Source organism: Pristiophorus japonicus, chromosome 2 (assembly GCF_044704955.1).
Source record: "Pristiophorus japonicus isolate sPriJap1 chromosome 2, sPriJap1.hap1, whole genome shotgun sequence".
NCBI lineage: Eukaryota > Metazoa > Chordata > Chondrichthyes > Pristiophoridae > Pristiophorus > Pristiophorus japonicus.
In genome coordinates this window covers 330,166,150-330,180,686 of record NC_091978.1, presented here as the reverse complement: position 1 = coordinate 330,180,686, position 14,537 = coordinate 330,166,150, and the positions used below count along the sequence as shown (strand labels likewise).

General features: G+C 42.3%; 2 protein-coding genes across 4 annotated transcripts in view; both read right to left on the bottom strand.

Moving 5' to 3' along the window:
• ints10 (integrator complex subunit 10) overlaps window positions 1-1,298 on the bottom strand; it is a 215,996-nt gene extending 214,698 nt beyond the window's left edge. For 2 of the 3 annotated variants that reach the window (XM_070871989.1, XM_070871997.1), the window contains exon 1: window positions 1,190-1,298. Coding sequence is in view for 1 of the 3 variants with exons in the window: in XM_070871978.1 (XP_070728079.1) it covers window positions 847-960 (114 nt within the window). In the remaining 2 variants the exon portion in view is untranslated. Of the gene's footprint in view, window positions 1-846; window positions 1,143-1,189 lie in introns of those variants that run through there. The other variant, XM_070871978.1, reaches the window with a different exon arrangement.
• Window positions 1,299-12,447: 11,149 nt separating this feature from the next.
• LOC139234692 (membrane-associated progesterone receptor component 2-like) overlaps window positions 12,448-14,537 on the bottom strand; it is a 64,477-nt gene continuing 62,387 nt past the window's right edge. The window contains exon 3 of the mRNA XM_070865371.1: window positions 12,448-13,799. Coding sequence (XP_070721472.1) covers window positions 13,702-13,799 — 98 coding nt within the window. The 3' untranslated portion in view covers window positions 12,448-13,701. The remainder of the gene's footprint in view (window positions 13,800-14,537) is intronic.

Genomic DNA, 14,537 nt, shown 5'->3' with positions numbered 1-14,537 from the left:
CTGTGCCCTCTGGCAGCACACCTTGAGATAGTACCAGCAGTAGCCATGTAGAATACATGACAGGTACAGTTTAAACTAAGTTTATTACAACAAACCCAGTTGTATTGAAAGCTAAATTCCATAATTTCTAATAGAGCTTAAGCCAGGACCTGTTCTGCAGGATGTTGGTGGGAAGCAAAGAGAAGACAGAAGAGAAAGAGAGAGTAAGCATACCTTAAGAAGGGGATTTGCAATAACATTGGATAGTACTTTACAGGTCAAAGTCATGCTAAACTTTGAGCACTAGGGACACTGCGCTCAATTTTCCCCAGTATTTACTCCGTTTTTTTTTTGGAGTAGGCTGCTTTTTCTGGCCTAACTTAAAAATCCCCAGTTTCCCCAATCAATTTGCACCAGCATAACTGACTTAGTTACGTTTTTTTTTAAGGTAAGTTTTTTTCTCAAAAGGGGGTGTTACCAGCAACCTACAGCTCTGGCCATTTAGGCAACTTTGGGCAGCTAATAGTTACTCCATTTCTACTTAGGCCAGCGTATGTGGCCACTCGAGAAAACCCTTGCGGAGAGTTAAAGAAATCTGCGCAAGTAAGTATATCGGAGGCCATTCAGCCTGGGATAGGGGCGAGAGCGGAGAGGACCTGAACCAACCAAGCCTTAGCAATGTTAAATAAATCAATGCGGAGTGCATTTGCAAACAAAACTAACGCGACATTGAAAAATAAAATCCATTCAATAGAAACACCACTTCTCAGAGGGAACAGACTTGCAAAACCATCCTTCGCACAATTAAAATAATCAAGAAATAATCATTACCGCAATTCTATAAGAAATAAAAAATTGAAATCGTACCTTCAGCATCAAACTCCAATTCATCTTTCTGCACTCGGCCTGGGAAGGCAGCGGGCCGGTGCGGGAGGTCACTCGGCTTGGGCTAGGGGCGGGAGGGAGCGAACTGGCCGGCATCGGGGCCACAGCGTAGCAGCAAGTCAATGTAGAGGCTTGGGGCGGGGACCATACAGACCCTCCAACAACGCGGTAAATAATAGCACGCCATACAGCCCCTTTAACAACAATGAGGCCATTTTCAACGAAGTCCCTCAACTATTCCCTCAGCCGTGGCACTTTGAAAAAACAGCCTTCAGTCTCTTAACAATATGGTGATTGCAGCATTTCACTGTACTGATAGCATTACCTGTTGCAGCGCAGTTTGTAAACTGGGAGCTCGACACTGTCGTGAATGCACCACTCTGGCAGGTTCGCCACTTCAAAGACAGTTTGAACACAGCTTTTCACTCAAGGGTCGTGCTGAACTGCCAACCGCGCATGCGCAGACGTCCCGGCACATTTTTTACGGCGCAGACCGCAGGCTCCACCCCCAAGGCGACTGGCCACGCTGTGTGGGGCCAGAGTCGAGGCCAAACATCGGTGAAAGTACTAAGATTTTTTTCTGGAGCATCTACTGGCCTAATGGAGCGGCGCAACTCAGGCAAGTATGCTAAAACACGGGCTCGGGGAAAACTGAGCCCACTAAAATCAATTTAAACAAAATTCAGACTGTACTGTAGAAAATGTGATTTGAGTAACACCTGCATATTTTTATTTTTCAATACAAATGTTCCATTATACAATTACAATATATTGTACAATAAAAAAATTATGCCAAGTATGGCCTTAGAACCTGCTAAATTTATCGTATTTTATTTAATATTTAAACAATTTTAAAACTTTGCAAAGAAAACATTGGTTATGTTATGAGAATTCATAATTGCTTTCAACCACTGTATGGGAGAAAAACAAGTTAAACTGAAACCAATACTACTTTAGTGCCATGCCTGTCACTCCTGTACAATTATGTTGAAAGGTATAACTGGAATTCAGGAGAAAGTGGGAGAGGTAATTCATCATTTCAAGCTTGTTTGAATGAATTAACAAGTGAAAATATGATATTTTAAAACTAATTTAGAAAAAAAGTACCATTTATTCCATATGTATTGCAAAACCATTTGGGTCAGCTCAATTTATTTGTTTTTAAGAATAACATTTCCACTAGCTGCTCAGTTATCGAATGTAAGATACTGAAATAATCCCTTCACTTGTGCAATTGATCACTTAACAGAATAAGGTTCCACAAAAATGACTTGGAGAAGTTTTTTCCCCCCCATTTAATTACACTTAAAGGGATTGGGATAATCAAATTGTGGTAAGTTACTTCCATTTAGCTTGAGCCATTCAAAGTCAGATGTTGGTGCTTGAATTGTATCCACTTTTTGGTCATAGATAGTACTTACAATCTAATCTAATCTAATGGCACTCTTCAAAATCAATGATTGTGACAACTTTCAAATGTACATATTCCATTAAGTTCTGTAAATGTCACCAGAAAACACTGAAGGTGCGAAACAAACCAAGTGCAGTTCCTTACAGATGGATAGTGACAAAGGGCAGAAGGTTGTTAAAGACAATACAAAACCAGGTCACCCAAGAAATCATAAAAAGTAGTGGAAGGTGATGAAGAATCCATTGTCCGTTTTGCTTAAAAGGTGTTCGTTCAATCAATCACTGTTGCAAAATGCAGATTGTGTTTTTCTGTACGATCTTTCATCAATGTGATTAGATGTGTTAGAATTAGATTTGTTTGTGAGGACAAGGAGAAAGACTGCGGGGAGAACAGTCACAATGAAAACCAATAGGGGATTCTATAATTAGGGGTATAGATAGCATCCTCTGCAGCCAAGAATGAGAATCCCGAAGGGTGTGTTGCCTACTCAGTACCAGGATAAGGGATATCTCGTGGCGGTTGGAGAGGAATTTGGAAAGGAAGGGGGTAAATACAGTTGTCATGGTCCATGTCAGAATAAATGACATAGGCAAGAGAAGGGAGGAGGTCCTGCTGAGGGAGTATCAGGAGTTAAAAGCTAAATTAAAAAGCAGGACCTCGAGGGTAATAATCTCTGGATTATTGTCTGAGCCTCGTGCAAATTGGCATAAAAAGTCAGATCAGGAGAATTAACATGTGGCTAAAGGGCTGGTGTTGGAAGGAGGGATTCCTTTTTATGGGACAGAAAGGAGCTGTACGGATGGGACGGACTCCACTTGAACCAGGATGGGACCAGTGTCCTAGCGGAAAGGGCAAATAGGGAGGTGGCAAAGGCTTTGAACTAGCAAGACAGGGGGAGGGATCTACAAGGAAAAAAAACAGCCTAAATATAAAGTAAACAGGAAAGGAGAGCATAAGAAAGAGATGGCCAGGGAAGAGAGAGTTATAGAACAGGAGTTTAAAAAGATGGTTAAAAATAAAGAGAGAGGAACTGCTATTAAAAATGAGTTCATCTGTCTGTACAGCAATGCACACAGTGTCCATAATAAAACAGGGGAGCTGGAGGCAATCAGGCTTTTTCTATATTCAATTGAGATCAGTGTAGTTTAGTGGGAATTCAATAAGCTGTCCAAGCAGCCAATCACAAAGCAGAATTCTCAGCCATGGAACCAGGAAGTGAAGCTCCTTTTATTCTGATTTTCAAAAAATGTTAGACAAAAAAGATTGGGGGTCTCAAAGATAAACCTAAAATAAATGTGAACAATTTGAAGTTTCTGAAAAATTGTAATTTTTATTATAATGGATAAATTTGGCACTCCAAAATTAAAATAAATTTTTCTGGACTATAACATTTGTTTAGCTGCGAATACACTGTTCAGACCAGTTACATCTAATCTAACAAGGTCTAACTTTTAAATGGGGTACTTAGCAGCGATATCACAGCAGAAAAGTCCAAGTTTGTCAGTTTCACTGATTTCAGGCTATTGGGGGAGGTGCACAGCACAGCTAGTGTTGGAGCAGTGAATGGCTGACCGCAACTTCAGTATTGCCACATTAGGATGCACATGCACTACATCCTGAAGTTACGGTCAGTTTCAATGGGGTAATAACAGCAAAAGCTGTTAGTTTGCCGTTATTACCCACCGGAGAGGGAGTAGGGAAAGCCAACTCCAACGGTACCCTCCCGCTGATGAAATGCTTAGAACATGGCCTAGTCATTACAAACACTTTGTTCCATCAGAAAAACAAGTAGGAATCGCAGGATAGCTCAGATGAATACGTGGCTTGAGCAATGGTGCAGCAGGGAGGGATTCAAATTCCTGGGGCATTGGAACCGGTTCTGGGGGAGGTGGGACCAGTACAATCCGGACGGTCTGCACCTGGGCAGAATCGGAACCAATGTCCTCGGGGGAGTGTTTGCTAGTGCTGTTGGGGAGGAGTTAAACTAATATGGCAGGGGGATGGGAACCAATGCAGGGAGATAGAGGGAAACAAAAAGGAGGCAAAAACAAAAGACAGAAAGGAGATGAGGAAAAGTGGAGGGCAGAGAAACCCAAGGCAAAGAACAAAAAGGGCCATTGTACAGCAAAATTCTAAAAGGACAGAGGGTGTTAAAAAAACAAGCCTAAAGGCTTTGTGTCTTAATGCAAGGAGTATCCGCAATAAGGTGGATGAATTAACTGTGCAAATAGATGTTAACAAATATGATGTGATTGGGATTACGGAGACGTGGCTCCAGGATGAGCAGGGCTGGGAACTCAACATCCAGGGGTATTCAACATTCAGGAAGGATAGAATAAAAGGAAAAGGAGGTGGGGTAGCATTGCTGGTTAAGGAGGAGATTAAGGCAATAGTTAGGAAGGACATTAGCTTGGATGATGTGGAATCTATATGGGTAGAGCTGCAGAACACCAAAGGGCAAAAAACGTTAGTGGGAGTTGTGTACAGACCTCCAAACAGTAGTAGTGATGTTGGGGAGGGCATCAAACAGGAAATTAGGGGTGCGTGCAATAAAGGTGCAGCAGTTATAATGGGTGACTTTAATATGCACATAGATTGGGCTAACCAAACTGGAAGCAATACGGTGGAGGAGGATTTTCTGGAGTGCATAAGGGATGGTTTTTTAGACCAATATGTCGAGGAACCAACTAGGGGGGAGGCCATCTTAGACTGGGTGTTATGTAATGAGAAAGGATTAATTAGCAATCTCGTTGTGCGAGGCCCCTTGGGGAAGAGTGACCATAATATGGTGGAATTCTGCATTAGGATGGAGAATGAAACAGTTAATTCAGAGACCATGGTCCAGAACTTAAAGAAGGCTAACTTTGAAGGTATGAGGCGTGAATTGGCTGAGATGGATTGGCGAATGATACTTAAGGGGTTGACTGTGGATGGGCAATGGCAGACATTTAGAGACCGCATGGATGAACTACAACAATTGTACATTCCTGTCTGGCATAGAAATAAAAAAGGGAAGGTGGCTCAACCGTGGCTATCAAGGGAAATCAGGGATAGTATTAAAGCCAAGGAAGTGGCATACAAATTGGCCAGAAATAGCAGCGAACCCGGGGACTGGGAGAAATTTAGAACTCAGCAGAGGAGGACAAAGGGTTTGATTAGGGCAGGGAAAATGGAGTACGAGAAGAAGCTTGCAGGGAACATTAAGACGGATTGCAAAAGTTTCTATAGATATGTAAAGAGAAAAAGGTTAGTAAAGACAAACGTAGGTCCCCTGCAGTCAGAATCAGGGGAAGTCATAACGGGGAACAAAGAAATGGCGGACCAATTGAACAAGTACTTTGGTTCGGTATTCACGAAGGAGGACACGAACAACCTTCCGGTTATAAAAGGGGTCGGGGGGTCTAGTAAGGAGGAGGAACTGAGGGAAATCCTTATTAGCCGGGAAATTGTGTTGGGGAAATTGATGGGATTGAAGGCCGATAAATCCCCAGGGCCTGATGGACTGCATCCCAGAGTACTTAAGGAGGTGGCCTTGGAAATAGTGGATGCGTTGACAGTCATTTTCCAACATTCCATTGACTCTGGATCAGTTCCTATGGAGTGGAGGGTAGCCAATGTAACCCCACTTTTTAAAAAAGGAGGGAGAGAGAAAACAGGGAATTATAGACCGGTCAGCCTGACATCGGTAGTGGGTAAAATGATGGAATCAATTATTAAGGATGTCATAGCAGTGCATTTGGAAAGAGGTGACATGATAGGTCCAAGTCAGCATGGATTTGTGAAAGGGAAATCATGCTTGACAAATCTTCTGGAATTTTTTGAGGATGTTTCCAGTAGAGTGGATAAGGGAGAACCAGTTGATGTGGTATATTTGGACTTTCAGAAGGCGTTCGACAAGGTCCCACACAAGAGATTGATGTGCAAAGTTAGAGCACATGGGATTGGGGGTAGTGTACTGACATGGATTGAGAACTGGTTGTCAGACAGGAAGCAAAGAGTAGGAGTAAATGGGTACTTTTCAGAATGGCAGGCAGTGACTAGTGGGGTACCGCAAGGTTCTGTGCTGGGGCCCCAGCTGTTTACACTGTACATTAATGATTTAGATGAGGGGATTAAATGTAGTATCTCCAAATTTGCGGATGACACTAAGTTGGGTGGCAGTGTGAGCTGCGAGGAGGATGCTGTGAGGCTGCAGAGCGACTTGGATAGGTTAGGTGAGTGGGCAAATGCATGGCAGATGAAGTATAATGTGGATAAATGTGAGGTTATCCACTTTGGTGGTAAAAACAGAGAGACAGACTATTATCTGAATGGTGAGATTAGGAAAAGGGGAGGTGCAAAGAGACCTGGGTGTCATGGTACATCAGTCATTGAAGGTTGGCATGCAGGTGCAGCAGGCGGTTAAGAAAGCAAATGGCATGTTGGCCTTCATCGCAAGGGGATTTGAGTACAGGGGCAGGGAGGTGTTGCTACAGTTGTACAGGGCATTGGTGAGGCCACATCTGGAGTATTGTGTACAGTTTTGGTCTCCTAACCTGAGGAAGGACATTCTTGCTATTGAGGGAGTGCAGCGAAGGTTCACCAGACTGATTCCCGGGATGGCGGGACTGACCTATCAAGAAAGACTGGATCAACTGGGCTTGTATTCACTGGAGTTCAGAAGAATAAGAGGGGACCTCATAGAAACATATAAAATTCTGACGGGGTTAGACAGGTTAGATGCAGGAAGAATGTTCCCAATGTTGGGGAAGTCCAGAACCAGGGGTCACAGTCTAAGGATAAGGGGTAAGCCATTTAGGACCGAGATGCGGAGGAACTTCTTCACCCAGAGAGTGGTGAACCTGTGGAATTCTCTACCACAGAAAGTTGTTGAGGCCAATTCACTAAATATATTCAAAAAGGAGTTAGATGAGGTCCTTACTGCTAGGGGGATCAAGGGGTATGGCGAGAAAGCAGGAATGGGGTACTGAAGTTGAATGTTCAGCCATGAACTCATTGAATGGCGGTGCAGGCTAGAAGGGCCGAATGGCCTACTCCTGCACCTATTTTCTATGTTTCTATGTTTCTACAAGACTTCATGGCAACACCCTCGATCAAAGCACTGGCATCTGCTAGACTACGTCATCGCTCGAGCGAGGGACCACAAGGACGTGCACATCACCCGTACCATGACAGGAGCCGACAACTGCTGGACGGACCACCGCCTAATCCGCTCAGTGATGTCCATCAATGTTGCCCAAAAATAGCGGCAGCAACAGAAAATGCCGCAGGAAAATCAACGCTAGCACACTCAGACAATGCTAAGAAAGTTCTATTCAGCCAAAGCCTCATTACCAACCTGGCGAGTCAAAGTGATCCAGAAATGCAGGGTGCTCATGGAGCCTGGTCTGCCCTCAACGCCTCCATAATTAAGACTTGTGAGGAGATGCTCTGTCACTCGACCAGGAAACACCAAGACTGGTTTGACGAGAACGACCAGGAGATTATGAGCTGCAAGCGCAAAGCATTCTTGAATTGGAAACAGCAAGACAACTCGAGTGCAAGAAAACAGATCTACAGACGTCTGAAGGTCGAGGTCCAACAAAAAACTTGCGAAATAAACAACAGATGATGGGTTGAGTAAGTGCAGGAGATCCAGCAACTAGCAGACGACCACGACGTGCATGAATTCTTCAGTGCAGTAAAGACCACCTACAGATCAAGTACCCAAGGTTCTAGCCCATTGTGGTCGAAGAACAGAGAAATTTTAATCAAGGACATAGAGGCAGTCAGTGCTCACTGGAAGGAGCACTTTGAAGATCTCCTTAACTGAGACTCTGTCTTCAACGTGAGTGTACTCGACTCCATCTCACAGCACGCTACACACCACCATCTCAGTACAACCCCAACCCTACATGAGGTTGAAAAAGCCATTCGATAGCTGAGGATCAACAAGGCCTCAGGAGCGGATGGAATACCCACCAAAGTACTAAAGCATGGTGGAGAAGCATTATTGGCACGAATACGAGGTCATTTCTCTGATTTGGAAGGAGGCGAGCATGCCAGTGGATCTGAGATACGTCGTAATCGTGACTATCTTCAAGGAGATAAGTCCGATTGCAATACCTATAGAGGAAATTCCTTGCTGTCTACCAGAGAAAGTTATCGCAAGAATCCTCCTCAATCACCTTCTCCCTGTGGCAGAAGAGCTCCTCCCAGAGTTGCAGTGCGGATCCCGCCCACTAAGGGGCACAATGGACATGATCTTCACCGCGCGACAAATTCAAGAGAAATGCAGAGACCACCACCAACCTCTATACATGGCCTTCTTTGACCTGACAAAGGCCTTTGACACTGTCAACCGTGAGGGATTATGGAGTGTACTCTTCAAATTTGGCTGTCCTCAAAAATTTATCACCGTTCAAAAATTTGTCACCATCCTCCGCTTGCTTTATGATCACATGCAAGCAGTGATCCTGACCAATGGATCCACAACAGACCCAATTCATGTACAAATCGGGGTGAAGCAAGGCTGTGTCATTGCACCAACGCTCTTCTCATTCTTCCTTGCTGCAATGCTACATCTCAGTCAGCAAGCTTCCTGCTGGAGTGGAGATAATCTATAGAACAGGAAACTGTTCAACCTCTGTCGCCTTCAGTCCAGATCCAATGCAGTGTCATCCTTGGTCATCGAATTACAATATGCAGATGATGCTTGCGTCTGTGCTCACTCGGAGGACAAACTCCAAACCATTGTCAACACGTTCAACATAGCGTACAAGAGCATGGGTCTTACACTAAACATCCTAAAACAAAGGTGCTCTATCAACCTGACCCGCCATGCAGCACTGCCCCCCGATTATCAAAATCCATGAGGCGGCCTTGGACAAAGTGGATCATTTTCCATACCTTGGGAGCCTACTGTCAACAAGGGCAGACATCGATGACTAGGTCCAACATCGCCTTCAGTGTGCCAGCACAGCCTTTGGTCGCCTAAGGAAGAATGTTTGAAGACCAGAATCTTAAAACCGACACAGAGCAGTAGTGATACCTGCCCTCATATATGCTTCTGAGACATGGACTATATACAGCAGGCACATCAAAGCACTGGAAAAGTATCAACGCTGCCTCAGGATGATCCTGCAAATTGGCAGGATAGACGCACCATCAGTGTTCTCGCCCAGGCTAACATCCTCAGCATCGAAGCATTGACAAGGCTTGATCAGCTCCGATGGATGGGCCACATCGTCCGTATGCCTGATACAAGACTCCCAAAGCAAGCACTCTACTCGGAGCTCTGACAGGGCAAACGAGCCCCAGGTGGCAGAGGAAACACTTCAAGAACACCCTCAAGGCCTCCTTGAAGAAGTTCAACATCCCGACTAACACCTGGGAATCACTGGCGCAGGATCACTCAAAATGGGAGAATAATCAGTGAGGGCATTGAACATTTCTGAGTCTCTTCGCCATGAGCAAGCGCATACGGCGGAAGGAGCGCATGACAACCCAAGCACTTCAAAAAACCGGCACGTCAATCAACGTACTTTCAACCACCGTCTGTCCAACCTACGACAGAGACTGTAGCTCCTGCATTGGACTGTGTCATCTGAGAACTCAATTTTAATGTGGAAGCAAGTCATCCTCGACTCCGAGAGACTGCCAATGATTATGATGACGCACCACAAATTCCGAGCCTATATTTTCTACAGGGAAACAAAAGTGGTAAAATGGAAACATATTTCCATTTTCCAACACAAATCCACAGATCAAAGGCTCCACGACATCCATTAGGACTCAGATTTTATTCTATTGGAATGGATTTCCTCACCTCTCGCAAACACTATTCCACACAACTCAACTGAAACACCAGCGTAATGGTAACAGATAAGGTAGTACAAAGCTTGAACTGAAACATGCTCATTACTCTGAAGTCCAACAATCTTTTACTGTTCATTATTGGAGCTACTGCCACAAGTTACTTCGGTACGAGTTAAGGTCGTACAAGTTTCCTAATGATACAGGTAAATCATTACTATTTAGAAATTGGCACAATGTGCAGAGCCAACAAGTACTATGCCTACCAGTTTGTCAGAAGGATGCTGAAATATTAAGCTCATGACTCTCCAATAAATACAAGTTATCAGATGACTGGCAAAATGCAAAAAACACTATCGCAGAAATATTTACAAAAGACTGCCGCCAAAATGTGTTTGAGAAGCATCTGAAAGGCATTGCAAATGTGAAGTAACTCACGTACGCGTACAAATTCTATTGTAAGCAGAAATGAGCAAAAGCTTAGTATACATTGCATTACTGTACTACATACGGTTGCTGTAGCATCAGTGTTTGGCTAATAACAGGTTTACTGTGCATTTAGATGCAATGCTTTTGAAGTTTTACTGTAAATCAAAGCTGAATTGTTCTACCCTATGTAAACTTGTCATCCAAAACTCAGCTACCCATGTCCTAACTCTCACCAAGTTCCTTTCACCCATCACCCGTGCTCGCTGACCTACATTGGCTATCGGTTAGGCAACCCCTCAATTTCAAAATTCTCATCCTGGTTTTCAAATTCCTCCATGGCCTCGCCCCTCCCTATCTCTAATCTTCTCCAGCCCCACAACACCTCCCTCCCCGCCACACCCAAGATATCTGCACTCCTCTAATTCTGCCCTGTTGAGCATCTCTGATTATAATCACTCAACCATTGGTGGCTGTGCCTTCTGTTGTCTAGGCCCCTAGCTCTAGAATTTGCTCCCTAAACCGCTGTCTTTTTCCTCCTTCAAGGCTCTCCTTAAAAGCTACCTCTAACTAAGCTTTTGGTCACTTGCCCTAATTTCTCCTTGTGTGGCTTGGTGTCAATTGTTTTGCCTTATAATACTCCTGTGAAGTGCCTTGGGTCGTTTTACTACGTTAAAGGTGCTATACAAATACAAGTTGTTGTTGTTCTGGCAATTTGTGGGGGTTTTCTGAAAATAGTTTGTACATTAAAAGATTCTCCAAACATTTATACACAAATGTGCAGCTTTTGGGGCTAAAAACTCACCAAACTTGCGCCCTTTTTTTTGCGATATTTAGTCGTTTTTGGCGAAAAAGTGCGGCAGGAAATTCAGAAGTCTTGCGGCGGCGCTTTTCAAATACCGCTGGAGAGAAGAGCGCCACCGTGCAAGACTTGAAATATCGCTTGCGGCAAAAATTTGGCTTGGAGCGCACCCCTATTTAGGACGAAAAAATACGCCAAGGAAAAAACATTGCAGCCCTTGTATGAAGGCAGGCAAAAAAAAGCTAAGTTCAAGTTTTTTTTTAAAATTCTTTTGCAGCGATTCACGAGTTAAGTGTCTGTGAATGTTGTGACTTTTTACAATTTTTTTTGTGTTTCTCTTCCCCCCCCCCCCCCCCAACCAACCAAAGGCCTCTTGAGGTGTTATTGGCCTGAGTAAAGTTGCAGAAAACTTGGTTTGCGTCACGAATCCTCGTGCAACAGCGATTTTTACCGCTGTGCAAATTAAAGCTTGAATTTACGGCCTCAGTGACAGCGTTGCGATAACTGTATACAATTACCACCGAGAACCGAATTTCTAGTCCAAAGCATTTGTAAACATATATAAAATTTTCAAAATGAACAAAGTGTCAGATCAAACAAAAGCTTAGAGAAAATGTGATGCAAAGCATTTTAAAAAGACTAAAGTCGTAGCTAAAGGATTGACTGCTTAGACATCAGACATGAAAGAGGAATTCACATATCAAGTTGACACGTCAAGCGTTTTTATATTGTCAAACATCTGTGTTTACAAGCACTTGGGACACTATATTGCAAACATAACAGGTTTGCATTCCTGAATAAATAGTCGGCGTGCGCAGTAATAAAAAGCTATAAGCATTTTGATAGTCAACTACTGTTATATTTGTACCACGAGTCCATGATTTGGGATTACATTGGTTCCCATCCATCCAAACAAGTAGATACAATTTAATGCAATTTAAACATTAGACAACACTTTACCCAAATATTTAAGTACCAAGTTGGGAGACTGCAAACATTTAAACAGTTTAACTTTTCTCAGATTATAACCTTTGGTAAAAATGAAATACTTAAGCCAACATAACTCAATCGGTTTCTTTGCTATTTCTGTTACCCGTGCCGTTAATATAGATTTTAAGTATTTTCAAAATAAATCACAAATCAGACCAGATTAATAACCAATTGTTTATTGTGCAATATCCATCTGATCCACCATAACCTACAGCTCCGGTTCAAGATTTGTTACTCTACACAGAAGTCAGTTCTGTCTGGTTGTAGAATGTACATGCTTTTATTAAAACAGTTACATGTATTTACAAAATTTGCAGTGCTTTACCATCACAATTTTTTTTCCTATCCCACACAAGCTAAAGGTACTGCTCTCCCACATAATAAAAGAGCTACTGCAAACAAGAGGGAAGGAAATAATGAAATGTGGACTTCTGATTATGACACTAAACTGTACATCACTACATAAATATGGCAGTATCACTGGATATGCTAGCCCCACATACATTAGCACGAGGGGATTTCCCCACCCCTTCCCCACTATCAATGGCAATATCATACTATAGGCAATGATAAACAGAGGTCGACAGGCAATGACTGCTTTTCTCCTTTGAACACTATTACACCATTGGCTCAGGTCTGGGGAAACTGATTTACAATATTTCAAGTTGAAGTAGAAAAAGTAATCAAAATAAGGCACAATGAATATTACCTACATTTCGATAAATGGAGGGGAACCAGACTTCAGTGTTACATCATTGCAGAGAAATATAGTTGCGTAACATTCAGTGGGAAAAACCACATAGCATTTTGAAACTGAACCAGCACAATTATCAGTTACCAGTACTCCCACTTTCCTTTGATTACTGTATACTGATTTAGTGCAGTTTTTTGGAAAAAAAGCCTTTAAAACTGCATTGTGCAGAGTATTCAAAATTCAACTCTCAACCCCAGCTTTCAGTAGTGCAAACTACTTACTGTTTTACTGTAAAAGCAAGATTGCTTGTAATGTTGCTGTACATAAAAAAAAATTGCACAAAACAAGGATCCCAAGACCAAGGGGCCTTGCTCTATTACACCCAGTTTAGAAGAATCTTGAAACATTAGTAATGTTGGATGGCTTAAGCCTACTTCGCCTCTATCGGCAAACAATAGGTACAAGACAAATCAACTCCTGGGTGTTTTTTTTGCTAACATGGACGTAACCTTACCCGACTTATTACAACAACTGCAAAACAATGTTGGCAGCATATACCAGACATTTTAATTAAAATTTCCACACAAGGGTATTCATCACTTTTTACAAAATATATTTTGCATTCAATCATTTGTAGCTTGTGAAGAAAAAGAAAGCTGCAGAAATCTGAGTAAAATGGGTTGCAGCACGGAAGGCCCTTGCTTTGGTTGCTGAACAGTTTTAGTCCTGTTTTGAGTGCTCCTTAACATCTTCCTCATCTGTATATTCTGATGGTTCATCCCATGGTTTCAGCAGCCGGCCTATGTAGTCATATTTTTCTGCAAAATCAAATAAGCAAAGATTTTAATTTCAGTAATACATCATGCTTTAAAATTTTTTTAAAAATCAGTGCATTATTTTCTATATAACTTTTTATATAGGTTGCTCTTGCAAAACAATGCATTACTTGCCCCACAAAATTAAAACAAGTGGTTTCTTCTAGTAGGTCAGTTTTAAATTGTATTTTTTTTTTTTTAATACAATTTTTTGAGGGTGCAGACATTACTTGGCAGCCCTTTGTTTTTTTTACTCGAGTTAACTACTTCAAAAACCATGGTGGAGGACATAGGATTTGGTAAGGAATAATTACCAAAAGCACAATGAAGCAGAAGCATTTTTACAGCATAATTTAAATACAGATTAAAAACACTGAATTGTAAATAATTTAAATCCTGCATTTCTACTCAAAAGGTACGATTTTATTCCTTTATTATCTCTAGTTTTCAGCAAAATTATCTGCAATTGTAGTTTGATGAAAAATTTGCTGAACGCTGCAAGAGAATTGCAAATCACTCAAATTTTAGATAACTATTGTGAAAACAGTATTGGATTGCAAAAATATGCAGACATCTGAAAAGATGCTGACTACAAACATTATATTCAGGTCAAGATCCTGGCAAATTTGGAAACAAAAGGTCACTGCTCATTTGGTAGCCACTGCTTATCTACTGACAATGTGGACCACTTCCCAAATCTCGGGAGCCTCCCATCAACAAGAGCAGGAATCGACGACGAGA